Source organism: Caretta caretta, chromosome 9 (assembly GCF_965140235.1).
Source record: "Caretta caretta isolate rCarCar2 chromosome 9, rCarCar1.hap1, whole genome shotgun sequence".
Taxonomy (NCBI): Eukaryota; Metazoa; Chordata; order Testudines; family Cheloniidae; genus Caretta; species Caretta caretta.
In genome coordinates this window covers 55049463-55070923 of record NC_134214.1, presented here as the reverse complement: position 1 = coordinate 55070923, position 21461 = coordinate 55049463, and the positions used below count along the sequence as shown (strand labels likewise).

Sequence of the window (21461 nt, the reverse complement as noted above, 5' to 3'; positions counted from 1 at the left end):
GGGTTGGAAGGGACCTCAGGAGGTCATCTAGTCCAACCCCCTGCTCAAAGCAGGACCAATCCCCAACTAAATCAACTATTCTGTTCTAATCTCAAAACTAACTCAGTCTGGACCGGTTAGACCACATGCGATGTGCTTCTCTGCAATAGAAATGGCTGATCTTAATGATTAGTCAGATATCTAGAAAAAGAAAAGTGATGTACCTCAGCAAATACAAATGAACTGCACCATTTCCTGATAGCCTTACAAGGGCTTATGCCACATTTTGTCTTTCTACACACACTGTATATTGTGTAATTGCACAATGAAAGATTGCAATGTAAGCAACAAAATATGGTGCGAGAACCTTACTTTAAAATTTCCTGACTTTTGTGTTTAAGTTCTTAAACTTCCTTTAACATTAACAATATTTTTGAAGGGGTTCTTTTGTTTCAGTGTTTATGACATATTTTAAGATGTCAAGTAATCACCTCTATATTATGCATAAGAACGGCCATACTAGGTCAGACCAAAGGTCCATCTAGCCCAGTATCTTGTCTTCTGACAGTGTCCAATGCCAGGTGCTTCAGAGGGAATGCAAAATTGCTAATTCTCATGCATGTACTGCAGGTCTCATGATATTTGGGTTTTTTTTTTAAAGCTTCAACTGTTGAAATGATTTTATTTCCCAAGAATCTCAGCTTTTTCTTATTTTTTAGTAAGTTTCTAGTGCTCAGAGTGTAGCAAAAAGCTTGAAAATGTGAACCCTAAATACTTCAGCATTAGAAGACATAAAAAGAATACAAATTACAAATTTTTAAATCTCATGATTTCTAACACAAACTCACTATTTCAGGCCCTGACTCATGATCTTTGAATGCTTGGAGTTGGCAACACTGATATACTTCAAATCTAATCATCCCAATTCTGATCCCATTATCCAAATCCTAAAAAAATAAGAAGGAATCTTCTACAGACAGGGGAATGAATTGAATGATATAATCCTTTAGGTCTTTTCCAGCTCTGATTTCTATGGTTCCACAACTGGACATTTCAAACAAGGCAGAGTAGTGAGTCTCTGCATTTGCAGGGTATGCTATTTCCTGGTATTAGTGCTTTGCATGCTAAGAAGCTCTTCTCAGCAAGCTGAGTGCTCAGTTATGCCTGTAAGGTGCTGGCCTGTGGTGAGCCACACAGCCCACAAGGAATTCTCAGAGGCATTGCCCCTCATGGAGCACTAGTCTCCGGGAGCTCTCAGGAGTGCAGCCATTGCTGTGTACACTCTCCTCTGCCATGGTCCTTTATGTGTGGCTAGCGAGAGTAAGCCACTGCAGCTGCGGCTGGCTCCTGTGTGAGAGGCACATGAAGGGAAGCTCTCTGTGCCCTCCTTCCTTGAGCACAGGGGCCAGCCTCTATCTGGCTCCAAGGCATCATGTGGCAGGAGAGGCTAATTTTCAGGAGAGTTAAGTTTTGTTTAAAAAGCTTATGGGAGATGTAGAATCTTGTGTGCATTGAGGAATGGAATTCCAAACTTCACACTGCAGGGGTCTGTCTGGCTTTGTTCTCCCTCAGGTGACCAATGGCCTGAGATCAAAGGATTAAAGGGAGTAAAGCTGGTCAAGGCAAAATGAAAAGTTGCTGCCAATCTTGTACTGCACTGGGAGAAAATTAAAGGACAATAAATGTTCCAATGAATTTTACAGCAACCAGAGGGAGAATAATTCCAGTAGAACCTGATGGGTTCCTAGAGTTTACCGGTTGCAGGGGGGTTTGTACTCAATGTGGCTCAGCTGGGCCTCTGCTGCTGCTACCAGTGCTACTGTGTATGCAAACTAGATACCATTAACTTGCGTTTGAATAGAGACTGGGAGTGGCTGGGTCATTACACATATTGAATCTATTTCCCTTTAAAGTTAAGTATCCTCACACCTTCTTGTCAACTGTCTAAATGGGCCATCTCGATTATCACTACAAAAGTTTTTTTTTCTCCTGCTGATAATAGCTCATCTTAACTAATTAGCCTCTCACAGTTTGTATGGTAACTTCCAACTTATCTGTATGTATATTGTGACAGGGTCAGGCCAGGTGGCTACAGGAGAGTGACAGAAGGCAGATATATTAGCCCCAGGTTAAGTAGGTCCCTTTTCCCAGGGAAGGTTTTTTTTTTTTTTTTTTTTTCTGGGAGGAAGAATTTAATCAGAAAAACATCAAGGATAATTGGGAAATATTTCAGAACACTTTACTAGATGCCCCAAAAGCCACCATCTCACAATCAAGTGTGACAGGGTCGGGCCAGATGGCTACAGGAGAGTGACAGAAGGCAGATATATTAGCCCCAGGTTAAGTAGGTCCCCTTTCCCTGGGTAAGGTAACAGGGAAGTTTCCAGAACAATCAGGAACCTTCTGGAAACAAGACAGACAGGCTGATTAAAACACCTGCAGCCAATCAAGAAGCTTCTAGAATCAAGACAGGCTAATCAGGGCACCTGGGTTTAAAAAGGAGCTCACTTCAGTTTGTGGAAGTGCCTGTGAGGAGCTGGAAGTAAGAGGTGCTAGGAGCTGAGAGTGAGAATGTGGACTGTTGGAGGACTGAGGAGTACAAGCATTATCAGACACCAGGAGGAAGGTCCTATGGTAAGAATAAAGAAAGTGTTGGGAGGAGGCCATGGGGAAGTAGCCCAGGGAGTTGTAGCTGTCGCACAGCTGTTCCAGGAGGCACTCTAGACAGCTGCATTCTACAGGGCCCTGGGCTGGAACCCAGAGTAGAGGACGGGCCTGGGTTTCCCCCAAACCGCCCAACTCCTGGTCAGACACAGGAGAAGTTGACCTGGACTGTGGGTTCATGAAAATGGCCAAACTGAGGGCTGCTGTGAATCTCTGAAGCGAGCAAATCCGCCAATAAGCGTAAGACCCACCAAGGTAAAGGAGGAACTTTGTCACTATATATATGTTCCATTCTATGCATCCGGTGAAGTGAGCTGTAGCTCACGAAAGCTTATGCTCTAATAAATTTGTTAGTCTCTAAGGTGCCACAAGTACTCCTGTTCTTTTTGCGGATACAGACTAACCCGGCTGCTACTCTGAAACCTGTGGCTACATTGCTATTTATACTTGTGTTAACTCTTATGTGTATATCAGCAAGAGTCACACCCCTACCTCGAAGTGTAGACACAGCCTTAGTTAGCTGCTCTCTGAGCTACACAGTCTGAGGTACCCATTGTTACCATCATCAGCACATCAGTTACTTTCCCTCCTTTGAATGTACTATTCAGGCTTTCTCTGCGCAGCTTTCATCATTTTTCACCCATGTTACCCTGTTTCAAAAGGGAGGTAGCTAGCAAAATGCAAATCTTTTCCTTCTGGACAGTGTGTGTCTGTGATTTCATATATGTGGAGGGAAGTTGCTTATATATCTGAGGATCTCCTAATCCCCCAAGTTTAAGATCTCTCACCTTTAAAGCCTCACTGCAGAACAATACTCATTTTAGCTAATGAGGACTGGACAGGACTATTATAGTAGCCAGTCAATGGTACCCCCAAAATTACAGGGAGATGTCACAGTTCAGCAATACAAACTGATTCATTAAAAATCAGAGAGTGTTGCCTCAACAGCGGTCCCAGTCATTGCTGACCCAGAGCAACAAAAACTAGGAGCAACCACAAATGGACCCTGAATCAGTCCTACCTACACATGTTTTTCATCCTTCCACACAGCAGTTCTATGGATTCCCATTTCCACATCCCCAACCCCAAAGGACCTAGGGGTTACAGTGGACAAGAAGCTGGATATGAGTCAACAGTGTGCCCTTGTTGCCAAGAAGGCTAACGGCATTTTGGGCTGTTCTCATAACTATAAAGGAAAGGGTAAACCCCTTTAAAATCTCTCCTGGCCAGAGGAAAAATCCTCTCACCTGTAAAGGGTTAAGAAGCTAAAGGTAACCTCACTGGCACCTGAAAAATGACCAATGAGGAGACAAGATACTTTCAAAAGCTGGGAGGAGGGAGAGAAACAAAGGGTCTGTGTCTGTCTGTATGCTGCTTTTGCCGGGGATAGACCAGGAATGGAGTCTTAGAACTTTAGTAAGTAATCTAGCTAGGTATGTGTTAGATTATGATTTCTTTAAATGGCTGAGAAAAGAACTGTGCTGAATAGAATGACTATTCCTGTCTGTGTGTCCTTTTTGTAACTTAAGGTTTTGCCTAGAGGGATTCTCTATGTTTTGAATCTAATTACCCTGTAAGATATCTACCATCCTGATTTTACAGAGGTGATTTCTTTACTTCTATTAAAAGTCTTCTTGTAAGAAAACTGAATGCTTTTTCATTGTTCTCAGATCCAAGGGTTTGGGTCTGTGGTTACCTATGCAAATTGGTGAGGATTTTTACCAAACCTTCCCCAGGAAGTGGGGTGCAAGGGTTGGGAGGTTTTTGGGGGGAAAGACGTGTCCAAACTAAGTTTTCCAGTAAACCCAGTTAGAGTTTGGTGGTGGCAGTGGAGATCCAGGGACAAAGGATAAAATTAATTTGTACCTTGGGGAAGTTTTAACCTAAGCTAGTGAAAGTAAGCTTAGGAGGTTTTCATGCAGGTCCCCACATCTGTACCCTAGAGTTCACAGTGGGGGAGGAACCTTGACAGCTGTATAAATAGGGGCACTGCCAGCAGATCGAGGGACATGATCGTTCCCTTCTATTCGACATTGGTGAGGCCTCATCTGGAGTACTGTGTCCAGTTTTGGGCCCCACATTACAAGAAGGATGTGGAAAAATTGGAAGTGTCCAGCGGAGGGCCACAAAAATGATTAGGGGACTGGAACACATGACTTATGAGGAGAGGCTGAGGGAACTGGGATTGTTTAGTCTGCGGAAGAGAAGAATGAGGGGGGATTTGATAGCTGCTTTCAACTATCTGAAAGGGGGTTCCAAAGAGGATGGATCTAGACTGTTCTTAGTGGTAGCAGATGACAGAACGAGGAGTAATGGTCTCAAGTTGCAGTGGGGGAGTTTTAGGTTGGATATTAGGAAAAACTTTTTCCACTAGGAGGGTGGTGAAACACTGGAATGGGTTACCTAGGGAGGTGGTGGAATCTCCTTCCTTTGAGGTTTTTAAGGTCAGGCTTGACAAAGCCCTGGCTGGGATGATTTAGTTGGGGATTGGTCCTGCTTTGAGCAGGGGGTTGGACTAGATGACCTCCTGAGGTCCCTTCCAACCCTGATATTCTATGGTAACTCCAGAGAGCAAATGACTCTGAAATCTAGTGTGCAAGAAAGGGTTTTTATAGAATAATGTTGTTTAGAAAGGACTGTACTGAGACAAGAAGGTTTCTTTCTCTTTCATGATCACAACGGAACAGGTTGGCCCTCAGGCTGGTTTTGTGACTGAGTCAGTCTTTCTTTACTTTGACATTAAAGTCAGTTAAAGCAAAGCCAAAGTCATCCTTTTAAAAACATCATGAATATGTATGCAAATAAAAATGAAAGGTTCTCTATGGGTGTGTTTAATGCTTGTGGAAAGAACCAGAGCCGTGAAATATATACCCACAATTTCCAGAAAAAACACCAGCCCATTGATCTAGCAGACATTCAAATAACTACTACCTTGGCCAGCTACCACCTTGTAACAGGTAGCTGTTTATTGGACAAAATAGGATACCCTCCCATAAGAGGAGATGAGGGTCATTAATTTTCAAAATGAGTCTTGTTGACTGCTCTCTAGCATGGACCCTGCCAAATCACAGAAGGATGCCATGCAGATGCCATGACTGCTGAGGCTTAAAATTGGCAGGTTAAATAGAGCAATACTTACTCGCTGGTATGCCAGAGTACTCATCACATAGGCTCTGCAGTGCCACTAGAAGGACCTTTATTATGTCTCAGCAAAAGCACTGTGACATGCAGTGCTCTGCTTTAGCTCAGGGGTTTTCATCCTATTCAAAAACTAACCTGTTTAAAAACAAGTACATTCATAAAATCCATAATGTTTTCTTATTATGGGTAGTAGATTGTACGCTCTTTAGGGCAGGGTCTTTTTGTTCTGTGTTTGTACAGAGCCTACTGTAATGGGGTTCTGGTCCACAACCAGGGGTCCTAGATGCTACCACAATACAAATAATGGATAATGATAGCTGAATGTTGGAAGAAGGAAACAAAGTGAATAATTTGTTACTCCTATTAACTATAAGTTTTTTTTCTTAAACTTAGTTTGATTCAAAAGGACATTTGGGTCCCTGACGGAGACAAAAAGCCATTGCACTTCATGGAAGCCAAGGGAGTTCACTGCTTCTCAAAAAAATAAGGAAACAAACATGGAGTAAAGGGAAATGGGCATAGAGAGGAGGTAGTATGCACGGAGGGATGCCTCTTTTGGAGCAGAAGGTACTGTATGTGGGAGGGGTGAAGGTTGATTGCCTCACATAAAGCGTACACGTGGCAATGGGTGTGGGTAGGTCTATGACAAAAGGCATTTATTTTCTGTCGGGTCATTTGTCACATCTATAGGTGTTGGGGGAAGCATTAGCAGCCTCTCATGAACAATCTTGGTTTTGGAAGTGGGCTACTGGAAGTCTCCAACCCTGCTTCCCATTATCTTGTGTCTAGGGGTATGTCTACACTAAAGTAGCTACAGCAGTGCAGATATGGCACTGCAGCTGTGATACAGCAGTTGCTGTAGAGGTGTTTCCTGTGTTGAAGAAAGTGGATTTCTGTTGCGCAAACGTCAACATGGTTTCTGTAAAGGGAACTCATGTCTTACTAATCTATTACAGTTCTTTGAAGGGGTCAACAAGCATGTGGACAAGGGGGATCCTGATAGTGTACTTAGATTTCCAGAAAGCCTTTGACAAGGTCCCTCACCAAAGGCTCTTATGTAAATTAAGTTGTCATGGGATAAGAGGGAAGATCCTTTCCTGGATTGAGGACTGATTAAAATACAGGAAACAAAGGGTAGGAATAAATGGTAAATTTTCAGAATGGAGAGGGGTGGTGGAGTAGAGATGTTCCCCAAGGGGCAGTCCTAGGACGAATCCTATTCAACTTATTCATAAATGATCTGGAGAAAGGGGTAAACAATGAGGTGGCAAAGTTTGCAGATGATACTAAACTGCTCAAGATAGTGAAGACCAAAGCAGACTGTGAAGAACTTCAAAAAGATCTCACAAAACTAAGAGATTGGGCAACAAAATGGCAAATGAAATTTAATGTGGATAAATGTAAAGTAATGCACATTGGAAAAAATAACCCCAATTATACATACAATATGATGGGGGCTAATTTAGCTACAACTAATCAGGAGAAAGATCTTGGAGTCATTGTGGATAGTTCTCTGAAGAAGTCCACACAGTGTGCAGCGGCAGTCAAAAAAGCAAACGGGATGTTAGGAATCATTAAAAAAGGATAGAGAATAAGACGGAGAATATCTTATTGCCCTTATATAAATCCATGGTACGCCCACATCTTGAATACTGCGTACAGATGTTGTCCCCCTCATCTCAAAAAAGATATACTGCCATTAGAAAAGGGTAACTAAAATGATTAGGGGTTTGGAATGGGTCCCATATGAGGAGAGATTAAAGAGATTAGGACTTTTCAGCTTGGAAAAGAGGAGACTAAGGGGGGATATGACAGAGGTACATAAAATCATGAGTGATGTGGAGAAAGTGAACAAGGAAGTGTTATTTACTTGTTCCCATAAGAACTATGGGCCACCAAATGAAATTAATGGGTAACAGGTTTAAAACAAAAGGAAATTCTTCTTCACTCAGTGCACAGTCAACCTGTGGAACTCCTTGCCTGAGGAAGTTGTGAAGGCTAGGACTATAACAGGGTTTAAAAGAGAACTGGATAAATTCATGGAGGTTAAGTCCATTAATTGCTATTAGCCAGGATGGATAAGGAAAGGTGTCCCTAGCTTCTGTTTGTCAGAGGGTGGAGATGGGTCGCAGGAGAGAGAGCATTTGATCATTTCCTGTTAGGTTCACTCCCTCTGGGGCACCTGGCATTGGCCACTGTCGGTAGACAGGATACTGGGCTGGATGGACCTTTGGTCTGACCCAGTATGGCCATTCTTATGTTCTGTTTGTGTAGGTAATCCACCTCTCCGAGAGGCAGTAGCTAGATCAATGGCAGAATTCTTCCGTCTACCGAGCTGCATCTACAGTGGAGGCTAGGTTGAACTAACTCTGTTGCACAGGACATGACATGTTCACAGCCCTGTGCAATATAGCTAGAACCACCTAATTTTTAAGTGTAGACCAGCCCTACGGGATAGGAGAGTGGCCCAGAAGCAGTGATCCTCCCACAGATCTGTGCTACATGAGCTCCATTTCACATGCATCACCTTGTTTTATTACTCTTGTACCAAAGCAAGGAAGAGACTGTTGAGCTGCTTTACAAACACAATCACCCCCCAAAGAATAACACATCTTCAGCATTCTAGCCTCAGCAAATTGGGTTCAGTACATCAGTTTCTCTAGGGCACGCTTGCAGGGGAAGTTCTAATAAGCAAGTTACTCCTTGTGAGCCCCAGCTGTTTACACACAGTATAAACTAATGATGGATATTTAAAATCTTTGGCTTAGTAGTGCTGTTCTCCACGTACAGGAGTGTCAAGATTTTGTACGTAGGTTTTAACGAACAGCTTTTAAAAAAAGTAAAAATATTTAGAAATCAATCTTTTCCACAGACACTCTGAGGAGAATATAAATGTTTTCTTTTTCAGCTTTGGCCCTACCTCTTTTGACAGTTCAGGAATCACTTTGAAATCTTAACGGTTGAAAATGTGTTTTTTAGCTTTTAAAAAAACCTGTAAATATCATTCTCCTCCCCATTTGGTGTGACTCTCAGATATAAAATGTTCATTGGTGGCCCAGATAGATTATTGACTTGCTGATGATGCCCTATGGAAAGTTTGACTAATTCTGTTCATGGTTCACGTAAATGAGAAATACAAAAGGTAAAGAACCAGAATCTTTGCTATTTCTGGCTTCCCCAGCCACTTTTTTCGCACCTGAAGTCCTAATGCAATCATTTGTGACCTCACAATTAGTGACTGTCAAAAGGGTTTTGATGTCAAAGTATATAGATTTCAGATGAGAAATAAGTGACAGTAGTAGGTGAACTAAGAAGGCTCTACTAATCAAAAGCAGCAACACTGTTATTAAACAGAACATTTGTCAGGACTGAGACCTGTACAACCTTTAGAATTGTGGAGTCATTGAAGTGCTGATGATTCAGCTGTATGTCTCCTTTTCAACACAGTTACTACAGTGGTCATCGCTCCCCGAGTGACTGACCAAGTTGGTGGGGACTGAAATGTTGAAAGTGATTCACTCTACATAAGTGATGCTTCCAAGCTAGAAGAAGCATTTGGAGGAATAAGCAGGAGTAAGATCTATGCTGTCAACTGAGGATGAATGTCCTCACCGAAATGGCTCACAGATTTGGGACTATTGCTACCCCACGGTTCTCTGCAAAGGTGACAGTGATAGAGCAGACAGTCCCCACAATGGCAATGAGAGGGTTAATGAGATCCTGTGGACCCAATTGTTCCCACACTACTACACCTGCAACAGGTATCAGGCATGGAGAAGGAAGTTAAAAGGAGAAGACCTAGGCCCATTCAGGGCAGAGTAGGAAGGAGTGTAGTGCTCTCCTTCTCCTGATATGAGAGACACCTGGTTGCAGCCCAGAGACTGGGCTAGCTTGCCAGTTGGACAAGCCTCCCGGTAGAAAGGATGACCAGACCCTGAGGGACCAGCAAAAGTACTGACTGCTTGCAAACAAGCCCTGAACAGAAGGGTGGGGGTCTTGCCAAAGCACAGCTACATCAAACCTTTGAAGAGACAGCAACCTACCAGAGGAGGCCCAGGGCTGGGAGAGTTGTGCCCTGATAGGCCACAAGGGAGTGCTACAGAGACAAACCTGGTCACAAGGACTGCAGTGCCTTTTATCCTTTGTATCTAGCTAGGAAACTGCAACTGCTCCTCTCTAATACAGACCTAGTAACAGTCATCTATGCCTTAGTCAGCTTTCCGTGAAACTACATAATGAGCTCTACTTAGGACCACTCCTATAACAGAAGCTTCAGCTGGTACAGAATTTAGCCGCCAGCCTCTCAAGTGGAATAAACAGCCAAAAGAACACAATGCTCACCCTTGTCTTTGCACTGGGCTTCTATTCCTTTCCAGGTGAAAGGCAAGGTGTTGGTGATCATTTTAAAACTCTGAATGGTCTGGGAGCCAACTACCTGAGGAACCACCTTTTGCCTTAGACCTCAACACTTCAATAAGAGCCTTTCAGCTGATTTTAACTTTCAGAGCTTGGGACTGAACTCTTGTGAACTCTCTTAGTAGAGGGCCCTCACTTCTGGAATTCCTATCCCTTGGCAGAGTTGTACAAACTTTAGGGAATGAAGACAGACACTTATTTTATTCAGCTGTATGCTAATTTTTCCCCCTCTCCTGACAATATTTCAGCCAGCAGCAGCGATTGAGTAGTTCTACCCATTTTATTTTAAAATTTTGTAAGAGCTCAATAAATCACTAAGAATAAAGAAATCATAACTAGAAAGATGCCAGCAGCTCTTGAAGAATATCTACACCGGTGAGATAATTCATAAGAATGGCTATACTGGGTCAGACCAATTGTCTCCCTAGCCCAGTATGTCATCCAACAGTGGCTAATGCCAGATATTACAGAGGGAGTGAACAGAACACGGACAATTTTTGAGCAATCCATCCCTAGTCATCCAGCCCCATCTTGTAGCAGTTAGAGGTCTAGGTACACTCAGAGCATAGGGTTGTGTCCCTGGCCATCTTGGTTACTAACCATTGATGGAACTATCCACCATGAACTTATGTAATTCTTTTTTGAACCCAGCTATACTTCTGGCCTTCACAACATCCTCTGGCAACAAGTTCCACAGGATGACTGTGCATTGTGTGAAGAAGTACTTCCTTATGTGGTGGGTTTCTTTGGTATTTCCCCCCTGCAATGATGTTAAATTTAATTACATTATGGTTGCTATTACTCAGCGGTTCTGCTATATTTCTCTCTTAAACCAGATCCTTGGAGGACTAAATCAAGAATTGCCTCTCCCCTTATGGGTTCCAGGACTACCTGATCCATGAAGCAGTCATTAATAGTTTCTAGAAATTGTTGTTGGGTTTTCTTTTTTTGTACCCTCTCTAGTCAGCCTGAGCTTTTCCCAGTCACGGTCACCATCTTGGACAGGTGGTCAGTAGTATATTTCTACTGCTATACTCTTATAGCATGGAATTTCTATCCATAGAGTTTCTATGGTACTGTTTGATTCATTTAAGATTTTTACTATGTTTGTCTTTGCTTTCTTTCATACTCCCCTGACAGCATGACTTACAAAATATATAGAAATGACAGAGTATTCTGGTATTACCGTGTCCCATTGCTTATCACTGTTCCAAGTTTCTGTGGCACCTACTATTCTCAATATTCTCATTTAATACTGTGACAAAGTTCCTCCTCTACCTTGGTGGCTCTGGCGCTTGTTGGCAGATTTGCTCGCCTTCACAGCAGCCCTCAGCTTGGCCGTTTTTCTGAACCCACAGTCCAGGTCGACTCCTCCTGTGTCTGACCAGAAGTTGGGAGGTTTGGGGGGAACCCGGGCCGGCCCTCTACTCTGGGTTCCAGCCCAGGGCCCTGTGGAATGCAGCTGTCTAGAGAGCCTCCTGGAACAGCTGTGCGACAGCTACAACTCCCTGGGCTACTTCCCCATGGCCTCCTCCCAACACCTTCTTTATTCTCACCATAGGACCTTCCTCCTGGCATCTGATAATGCTTGTACTCCAACAGTCCGCATTCTCACTCTGAGCTCCTAGTGCCTCTTGCTCCCAGCCCCTCACATGCGCACCACAAACTGAAGTGAGCTCCTTTTTAAACCCAGGTGCCCTGATTAGCCTGCCTTGATTCTAGCAGCTTCTTGATTGGCTGCAGGTGTTCTAATCAGCCTGTCTGTCTTAATTGTTTCCAGAAGGTTCCTGATTGTTCTGGAAACTTCCCTGTTACCTTACCCAGGGAAAAGGGACCTACTTAACCTGGGGCTAATATATCTGCCTTCTGTCACTCTCCTGTAGCCATCTGGCCCGACCCTGTCACAATACCAAGCACTCAAATTCACCCATCTTAGTATTTAGACTTTGCTCATTTGTATACAAGCACTTATAAAATTTGTCAATATTTAGTTTGTCTGCCTTCATGTGATGTCATTGAATGGGACTCTTTCATTTGACTCTCTCTCGTCTGCTCCTACCTGTACTTTATCAACTTCTATCCTCTCCTCTTTACTAGGCTATTCAGTATCCCCTTTAATAAATCATCCCCTAAGGGATGTGTCTGTCTGAACTGTGTGCTCCTCCAAACCTGTCAGCTTTCTCCCAGCCCTTAGTTTTAAAAACTCCTCTAACCCTTTTAATTTGACGTGATAGCCAAGACCAGTCTTTCAGACACTGGTCTCCATTTTTGCAGGTCCAAACAATTATGGGTACAATTTTGTGTATGCAAATCAGACCACACACACTTAGGACCCAAACTGTGTCTGTGCAAATTTTGGCCCACAGTTATCTGCCAGTGCAATCTTTATGCTGGCACTAAAGTGAGATCAGTTAAAGCCAGGCTGCAGGCTTGAGCCTTAAAGTCCAGAATAAAATAGCACTGTGTTTTCTGTAGTCAGAGGAGATCAGCGAGTATTATCAGTACTTAACACCATTTTTCTCTATCTACATTAGAGTGACCAGACAGCAAGAGTGAAAAATTGGGACAGGGGGTGGTGGGAAATAGGCACCTATATAAAATAAAGTCCCAAATATTGGGACTGTCCCTATAAAATTGGGACATCTGGTCACCCTAAGCTACATCCAATCTCAAACATTTTAGATACTGAAGTAATTAAACTTTAATAGTCAATATCTCTCGGTAAAATACATGCAAGACTGGATTGGTACCTTTTTATTTTTGGGGGGGACAGTTTTTAGGTTTGCTTCTTGCTGTTACTCTGCAACTGCGACTTCACAAACAGCAGTTAGGACTCATGCTGTGCCCTCAATATGCCAGCACTAACTCCAGCAGTGTAGGCTTCCTCACAGCAGTGTCCTATTAACTCCAGCTTTAGGGCTCTGGCAGAGAGTTTCCTCACAGCGAAGCCCAAGTCACAGTACCATATCTCCTGCTTCCTCACACAGCAAGGCCAGCTAACATTCTGGCAGTTCCAAGCCTCCTTGCCGTAGTGCCTGGCCTATGACATACAAGATCTCAGTGGTTTGGGCTTTGTTCCCTAGTCAGTTTCTGCTCTGCTCTCATGCTTTGGGTATATCTTCTCTGCACTGTTATACCAATGATCCAAACTCAGGTTAGCCAAGCCTGGTTGTGAGCAGCCACACTGCAAAGCCAGACCCCCGTTACTGGGTCCTCACTGGTGCTGTGGCTAGGACTTCTGGGGGCATATCTCTTGGTTCTTTGTGCTGCAGTGAGCTGAGCTGCTCTATGATTCTTTCCCAGTGAATTGTGGGAGAACTTGCCTTTCTCACAGTTTCCCCCGGACACTCAGAAGCAAAGCACTGGAGAACTAAGAGGGCACAAGTAATTTAGCTTGTGTCTGCACTGCAAAGTGGTGGATTACTAGGCCAAGTTGAACCTGCACTCTAACCCATACCCTTCCCCACCCCGCCAGGCCAGCTAGCCTGGAGTGAAAGCACCACTAAAGTTGAATGAGAGGGTTGTATGTGTAGATGGGAAGGGGGTTAGGGCCAACCCTGGAGTAAGAGTCTGGGGAACTCTGCAGTGAAGATAGACACCAACAGAGCTTGGGCACTATACTGAAGAAGTATTTTTAAAATTGGGAAAAAAACTTCCCCTTTGTCTGTCTGTCTGTTGTTCTCGGAGAAAAGCAAAGACAGGGCTGAAACTATACTGAAAGAAGCTTGGGGCCAGGTATGAAAAATCATCTAAATCATACCTAAAAACTACTAATTTGAAACCCCCAGATATGTAAGTAGATCAGAAAATGTCTAGGAAGATGCAATTAGGTTTATTTATTTTTATTTCTTTATGGCTTGTGGACTTCTCTGTGCTAACCCCAAATGCTTTTGTTTTGCTTGTAACCTTTAATCTGGACCTCAAAAAGGTTATTCTTGATGCTTAATTTTTGTAAGTGCGTTTTTTAAATCTAGCAATAGGCTGAGTTTTCACATGTATTTCTTTCTTTTTGTTTTTAATAAAATTTACCTTTTTTAAGAACAGGATTGAATTTTGTGTCCTAAAAGGTTTGTGCACATGCTGTTTAATTAGCTGGTGGCAACAGCTAATTTCCTTTGTTTTCTTTCTCAGGGTGAAAGGGCTTAAGGGTACCCCACAGGTACCCAGCCACTGCTACAGAAGAGCCTATGCTTCACTGGCACTGCATGTAATAAATCATTAACTTAGCATTGCTTTCAGAGTGATCATTATAGTGGGTATGGCAACACCCATTTTTTCATGTTCTCTGTGTGTATATATATATATCTTCTTACTTTATTTTCCACTGCATGCATCTGATGAAGTGGGTTTTAGCCCACGAAAGCTTATGCTCAAATAAATTTGTTAGTCTCTAAGGTGCCACAAGTACTCCTCATTCTCTTAGCATTTCTATAACCTCTTCCCTCCATGTATCTCAACACACGTCACAACAATCAACTGGATTAAACCTTATAGCACCCTTCAGGTTAGTTTGGGCTCTTTGTAATAGGTTCTCTCTTATTCCCAAACATACAGGGCCTGATTCTCATTTACCCCAAGGCCCCTTTACACTTCCAGAGCAAGAGAAAGGTGTAAAGGGGCCTTTGTGTAAATGAGAATCAGGACCATGGAAGTATCCTGAAGAGATGTTTAGGGATAATGTCCCCCTTAAGGATTCCTAAAAGGGATGGAAAAAAATAAATACACTCTGAAGACTACAGAGGAAATGTGAGAGGAAAGAGACTGAAGTATTTCTGTGAACATCCTAAAGTTTGTGTGTGAAGTTTTTTTGTTTTGATTAAAAGGATGTTTTTCAATGTGTCTCCTTAACTGGCAGTCTCTGGGGTGATGCGATGTTGGGCAGGTATTCATCACAGCTAACTGAGTGGTTGTGTCATACCCCAGGACACTCACCTGCTCCACATGGGGCTTCTTAGCAAAGGAGATCCTGGCTATAGAGTGAGAAGCTATAGACAGCTCCTGTCCGTTCACTTCCCCTTCCTCCACCTCCACAAGACCTGGAGCGAGAAGGGATATTATTAACATCATTATAAGCTACAAAAGGCTAATTATAGTGCAACCACACATGTAGATCTGTATAAGAGTACACAGCTCTCCCTGTTGGTATCTACCAGTGCAAACAGCTTAGTTAACAATTTGAAAGACAAACTGGCAAACCTAGTGCTCCCTGCCTACATGATATTGTCACCTGCCAGGATATGCCACGCCATTACTAGCAGTGGAATCAATAGCATGAAAGTGCAGTTCAGTAGAGAGCTAGCAGAGTGCTCAAAGGCAGACTGCTAGGTAGTTTTAGATGCAATTTGAGAAGTTGACTGGATTTTAAAATTCTTTCACTTCTAATAATTTGGGTGAGGTTCTCACCCCAGCTCTGTCCCCTTTAAGCAGCCTGGGAAGGCCACTGTAAATTAGGACTGTCTAAATTATGCTAGGGGCACCTGAGCAGCCCAGGATAGAGAGGGTGCAAAGGTGGCTTAAAGCCACAGTGGGCTCTGAGTTCTGTGATGCACCCCTATGAGGTGGACCCCTGGAGTGTTGTTAACACAAGTAAGAACTTTTTAAAAAGAAATGTGACCTGCCAAAGTCTCTAAGGAGTCACCTGGCAATTAGCCAAATAACATGACAGCTGCAATAGGAAGAGTTGCATCCTCAAAACAGAAAATTGTGAATCATGGTGTGCGCCTTCCTACACCCACAGTGGGATCTACAGTTTCCAGAACACTTGTGTTTCAAGTAGGGAGTAATAGATGAGAGAAGGACACCATCAAGGGAATGGAAATGTTACAGCTTACATTTAACTTGGCAGGCTGCTTGCCTTCTGCTATCTTCAAGGCTCCAGACCTGTATTTGATTTTCAGTTTTACTAGTCATCCTTTGTTTATAAAGCTGTGCTTGAAAATTGGAAGGTATTTTGGGGAGCTTCATCCCCATCCAACTTATTGTTCTATTCAAAAAGAGGACACTCCCTAACCTCGCATAGGACTCGAGTGGTATCCTGGTTTAGAGTCCTCTGACGCTCTTGGAGAAAGCTGGGGGCCTAGTTCTTCTCCCAAAGAACTATATGAATCACTGGCAACTTGTCACTCACAACAGGTTTCACAGTGCAGGAGCTCATTCGTATCAGAGGTAGAAGTACTGCTTCCTGGTGCCGGATTATCAATTAAAACAGATTATATGAAAACCTCACACAGGCCCAATAATGTTCTGAAGCATAGATGTAGGAGACTGCTGGTCCTTCTTCCCTCTCCCACAGAACCCAAATGTAAAGCAATAGTGCAAATTGGTAGGGTATCAGGCCAGTACCTGTGTTCTGGGCACTGATGAAGGCCACCTTGTTAGTGTCAGGTTTGAGGCGGATGAATCCACATTCTCTGTGCATTGGCTTCCTGGTGTCTGGATGGAAAGCATTAAACCTGTTGGGAAATCAGGATGCATAAACTACAATATTTCTGCCATGGAAGAATAGCAAAATGCAAGGTGTTCAGCCCAGTCTCATCACCGAGAGAATGATACTTTATTCAATGGAGTGGTCACCAGCTGTACCTACATTATGAATAGAAGAATACAAAAAACATCTCCACACTATGGATGCACCAGTGCTTGACACAGCAGTAAAGCAGCATTTCAGCACTGGAAGTTCTAAACCTGTATAAGATACATCATGTTATGCCTAGCTAACATTTACAGAGATACTTTGCTTTTCATACTAATGCTTGGAATTTTCCACAGCTCATCTGTCTCAATACAAGGACTTGTTGAGAGGGATCTTTGGGAATTCCGCCCTTTCATTGATTGGGGGCCACCTATATACTCCTCCTTACTCAATTAAATGTCTGATCTTATATCATCTATCTTCCAGTTTGCAAGGCTGGCTGGCTGGTCGCCTCCTCCAAATATCAGTCTGCAAGAGCCATTAAGTCATTGCTCTTCTCCACAAAGTACAAATACACCAACTTGGAGACACATGTGGTCTCCATCAGCCCCTGCAATTATGTATTCTGGTCAGTTCTACTCTGGGTCTTGTGTGCAACAATAAATTGCATTAGTGCAGCTGCACCACTGAGTCTGCCTTCACTTTTGATTATTAATTAAATACTGTCAGACTAGCAGAGCATACTTTTTCTGCTTCTTTCTTATTTCCCATGTCACTAGATGGCATTTCCAACCCCTCATTTGCATAAATGAAAGGGGGTGGTGGGGCTTCCTCTGAGCTGTTGCTAATTCTGCTCCAGGAATTCCCTACTCTGGCTGTCATCTACAGACACATCTCAGTAGTACTCCTCCCCAACTCTGACATGCACACTTACCACAAACCTATGGAATGCTTAGACCGTACTAGGTCACAGAAATCTGACCCCCCTCTCAAAACTAAACTATCGCCAGGGCCTGCAAAGTGTTCCATTTCATTAGTTGAAGTCCAAACGTTAACAGCATAAGTACAAAACGTACCCATGAACACTCAGCAGAGTTACACACTAGAGACTGTCACAACAGCTACTAATCACAAAAGACGATCAACGTGAAATATTCAAAGAACACATTTTACATGTGTAATAAGTATAAGTAAGCATGCAAGATCATTTCATGACAGACATACAGCCTGGGGTGCCCAAGAAATAGACTATCAACATATCTTAACATGATCTAAGTACTCTTAATGTAATGAGAAATAAGGAATTGTGTGCAGAGCTAGGCACACAAACAAGGAAAGTTTTGTGTGTTTGCAGTTGCACTCTGATCAATAATCTCCTTTGTTTATGAACATGTTATCTCTCTTGTTTGGCCTTATCTAGACAGAAAAGTTGTACTGCTTTAACTATACCAGTATAGTTAAAGAGGTACAATTCTCCTAGTGGAATGCAGTTTTAAGCATTCCATAGGTTTATGGTAAGTGTGCATGTCGGAGTTGGGGAGGAGTACTACTGAGATGTGTCTGTAGATGACAGCCAGAGTAGGGAATTCCTGGAGCAGAATTAGCAACAGCTCAGAGGAAGCCCCCCCCCCTTTCATTTATGCAAATGAGGGGTTGGAATGGTATGGTATGAATGTGCTTCTACTGGTATAGCTTATTCCTGTATGTGAAGGGCAATAAAGCAATACATGTAAGGGGCATCTTGACACAGTATAACTGCATCCACACTAGGGGTTATACCAGTATAATAATATCAGTTAAAAAAAACAATACCCCAACCAACCTATTTATATTACTATAAAAACTGCATGTAGTCTAGATGTGTGTCGTCTTTTGCATTATGTTAAGAACTTGTAATTATTTCTTTCTCCTGCATTCAGAGCAATAACCTTTGTAATCTGAGTAGCAGGCAAAACTGAGTAGCAGGCAAAAAGCTTATTTTTACTAACATGAATACTAAAATGTTAGCTAAAAGATCTATCTTCCTCCAAATCTCTTTTTTTCTTGCACACAATTTCTTAAACCTACATGTCCAAAATGGCTAAATAATTAGCTCTTTACCCTATATGCCCTACTAAGCACTTCATTTAATCACTCTATTTTTTTTCATTATCTACAATATAGACAGATTGCCAAGATTTAAATGGACAGATTTAGCAGCCTCTTCACAGTTGCTTGTGTGAGGACACATGGATTGTTTGTTTAAATTTATAGCAGAAAGGGTCTGGGTCTAGGCACAAGCTCTACAGTGAAGCAGAGAGAGTAGCTCTAGGGATAATCTTATTAAAGTGCCTAGCTCAGCATTAAGAATATTGTCTGTCTCGTGCCTTAGGCCTGTGTAAATCTGTGGCTATATACATACACGTACACACACACACCAGGTTTAAGTGTCCAGAAAGTTAAAAACCTACTGATACTCAAAATATGATGATTCTTTGGACCACTCAAATAAATCTCTCTCATGGAACCACTCTCTTGCCCAACCTCCCAAGTCCTCTGCTGCGTGGCTCTCAAAACTTTGCACTTTGTGGACCACATGGATGTGCTCTATTAACTGCTTGTGGTCCTCTGGCAACAGGTCACTAGCATGTGCACACTTAAAATTATCATCATGCTCCCCGGCCTGCCCACTTATTTCTGCATTCCCATTGAGGTGTGTAGCGATTTGTAAACATTTAAGTGAACAGAAATGCAGATGAATGTTTAATCAAGAACAGCAGTTGCCAGATTTAGGTGTGTAACCCGGGCACATGTTGCAATGGAGTTGTTACTGCTCAGCACCTCTAAAAATCAGGCCACCCAGTCAGATCCAATCATATCCTCTCTTCTGACAGGTGAATAATTTTTACTATACCACTTTTTTTTTTATGTGCAGCCAGTAAACCTGTTGGGGTTTACGCACACTCAATCCAAAGGCACTGCCATGACAAACTAAGTTTTAGACTTACGAAAAGTTCAGCATGGGTTGCCCCACGTGAGAGATGTGCACCTCTTCCAGGTACTGAAAGGGCTTCATTGTAGGGAAGTCACCATCTCCCGGTGGGTCTGACAGCCAGGTGCCCAGCATCCAGGACAGAGGCTCAATCACAGGGTTTAGCTGGGGGGTCTCTGTTGAGAAGGAGGAAAGAATCAGGAACTTTTGACTCAGAGATCTGCTTAAGAGGTCTCTGTCAACTGTGTAGAATGTGGGAGAGTTTATGGAAAAGCATCTCACAGATGTTAGGATACATCATCACTGCTTCTTGCTAGATCAGTGGCACCTTCAAAGTATGAATGGAGCTGGGAACAAAGGACAACTGTTGTGGAGAACAAGTCTGACTTAAAATCTGCTTCTTGGTCTTGCAGTTAATACAGCATGTGACTGCATGTAGAGCTCACCAACCTCAGGCTTCCCCAATCAATGTTGATAAAGAATAGGTGTATGTTCAAGGGAAAACTGTGAAACTTCAGGGCTGCAAGTTAGGCACCAAAAACATATTTAGATACCTTCATTACATGGCCTGATTTTCAGAAGTGCTGAGTATCTGCACCTCCTCCTGGCTTAAGATGGAGGAGATGTGACTATTCATCACCTCAGAAAACAATCTGCCCAACATCAGGTGCACAACTTCAGTCATCCAACTTTCAGAAGTTTGGCATAAGTAAGGGTCAGGAAGTAGGATGCAGTGCCATTAGGGACCCTTCTCGTGGCTAGTCTAAATGCAGTGTCACAAGAGAGGACAGACAGTAGCAACCATGAATGTAGCAATGAACTATACATGGAAGAGGACGGGGATTTAATAGAGGAGAATGAAGGTGGTTAAAGGATCTCCTGAATATAGTATAGCTATATTCTGCCAGAATGCTTGAAAGAGTGGTACCTTCACACCCTTGCCAAGTTAAGTTACAGCATTGATACAAAACATGGGACTGCAAACTAGGCTATTTACAAAACCTAAAAAGGTTAGAATTCCATTTAAAAGAGCATAGGGATGGCAAACATGAAACACAGATGACTGTTGTTTTCAACAACCCGATATATCCCTGTTCAACAATATTTCACCTAGGCATCCCATTTAAGCCACTGACCCACAGCAGGATACCGTGTAGAAAAATTCATAAGCACATAAGAACAGCCATACTGGGTCAGACCAAAGATCCATCAAGCCCTGTATCCTGTCTTCTGACAGTGGCCAATGGCAGGTGCCCCAAAGGGAATGAACAGACAGGTTATCATCAAGTGATCCATGCCCTGTCACCGAATCCCAGCTTCTGGCAAACAAAGGCCAGGGACACCATTACTGCCCATCCTGGCTAATAGCCATTGATGGACCTATCTTCCATGAATCTATTTAGCTCCCTTTTGAACCCTGTTATAGTATTTGCCATCACAACACCCTCTGGCAAGGAGTTCCAGAGGTTGACAGTGCATTGCATGAAAAAATACTTTCTTGTGTTTGTTTTAAACCTACTACCTTTTAATTTCATTTGGTGGCCCCTTGTTCTTATATTATGAGGAGTAAATAACACTTCCTTATTTACTTTCTCTATACCACTCATGATTTTATAGACCTCTATCACATCCCGCCTTAGTTGCCTCTTTTCCAAGCTGAAAAGTCCCAGTCTTATTAATCTCTCCTCATACAGAAGCCGTTCTATACCCCTAATAATTTTTGTTGCCCTTTTCTGAACATTTTCCAATTCCAATATATCTTTTTTGAGATGGGGTGACCACATCTGCATGTGGTATTCAAGATGTGGGCATACCATGGATTTATATAGAGGCAATATGATATTTTCTGTCTTATTATCTATCCCTTTCTTGATGATT

General features: G+C 42.8%; 1 protein-coding gene across 2 annotated transcripts in view; it reads right to left on the bottom strand.

The window, feature by feature from the left end:
- The window catches only part of THAP4 (THAP domain containing 4), a 48683-nt gene that overhangs the window by 4308 nt on the left and 22914 nt on the right, over window positions 1–21461 (bottom strand). For both annotated transcript variants that reach the window (XM_048863560.1, XM_075132303.1), the window contains exons 3-5: window positions 19600–19759; window positions 16543–16652; window positions 15133–15236 (exon numbers count right to left, since the gene is read on the bottom strand). In XM_048863560.1, the coding sequence (XP_048719517.1) occupies window positions 15133–15236; window positions 16543–16652; window positions 19600–19759 (374 nt within the window). The remainder of the gene's footprint in view (window positions 1–15132; window positions 15237–16542; window positions 16653–19599; window positions 19760–21461) is intronic.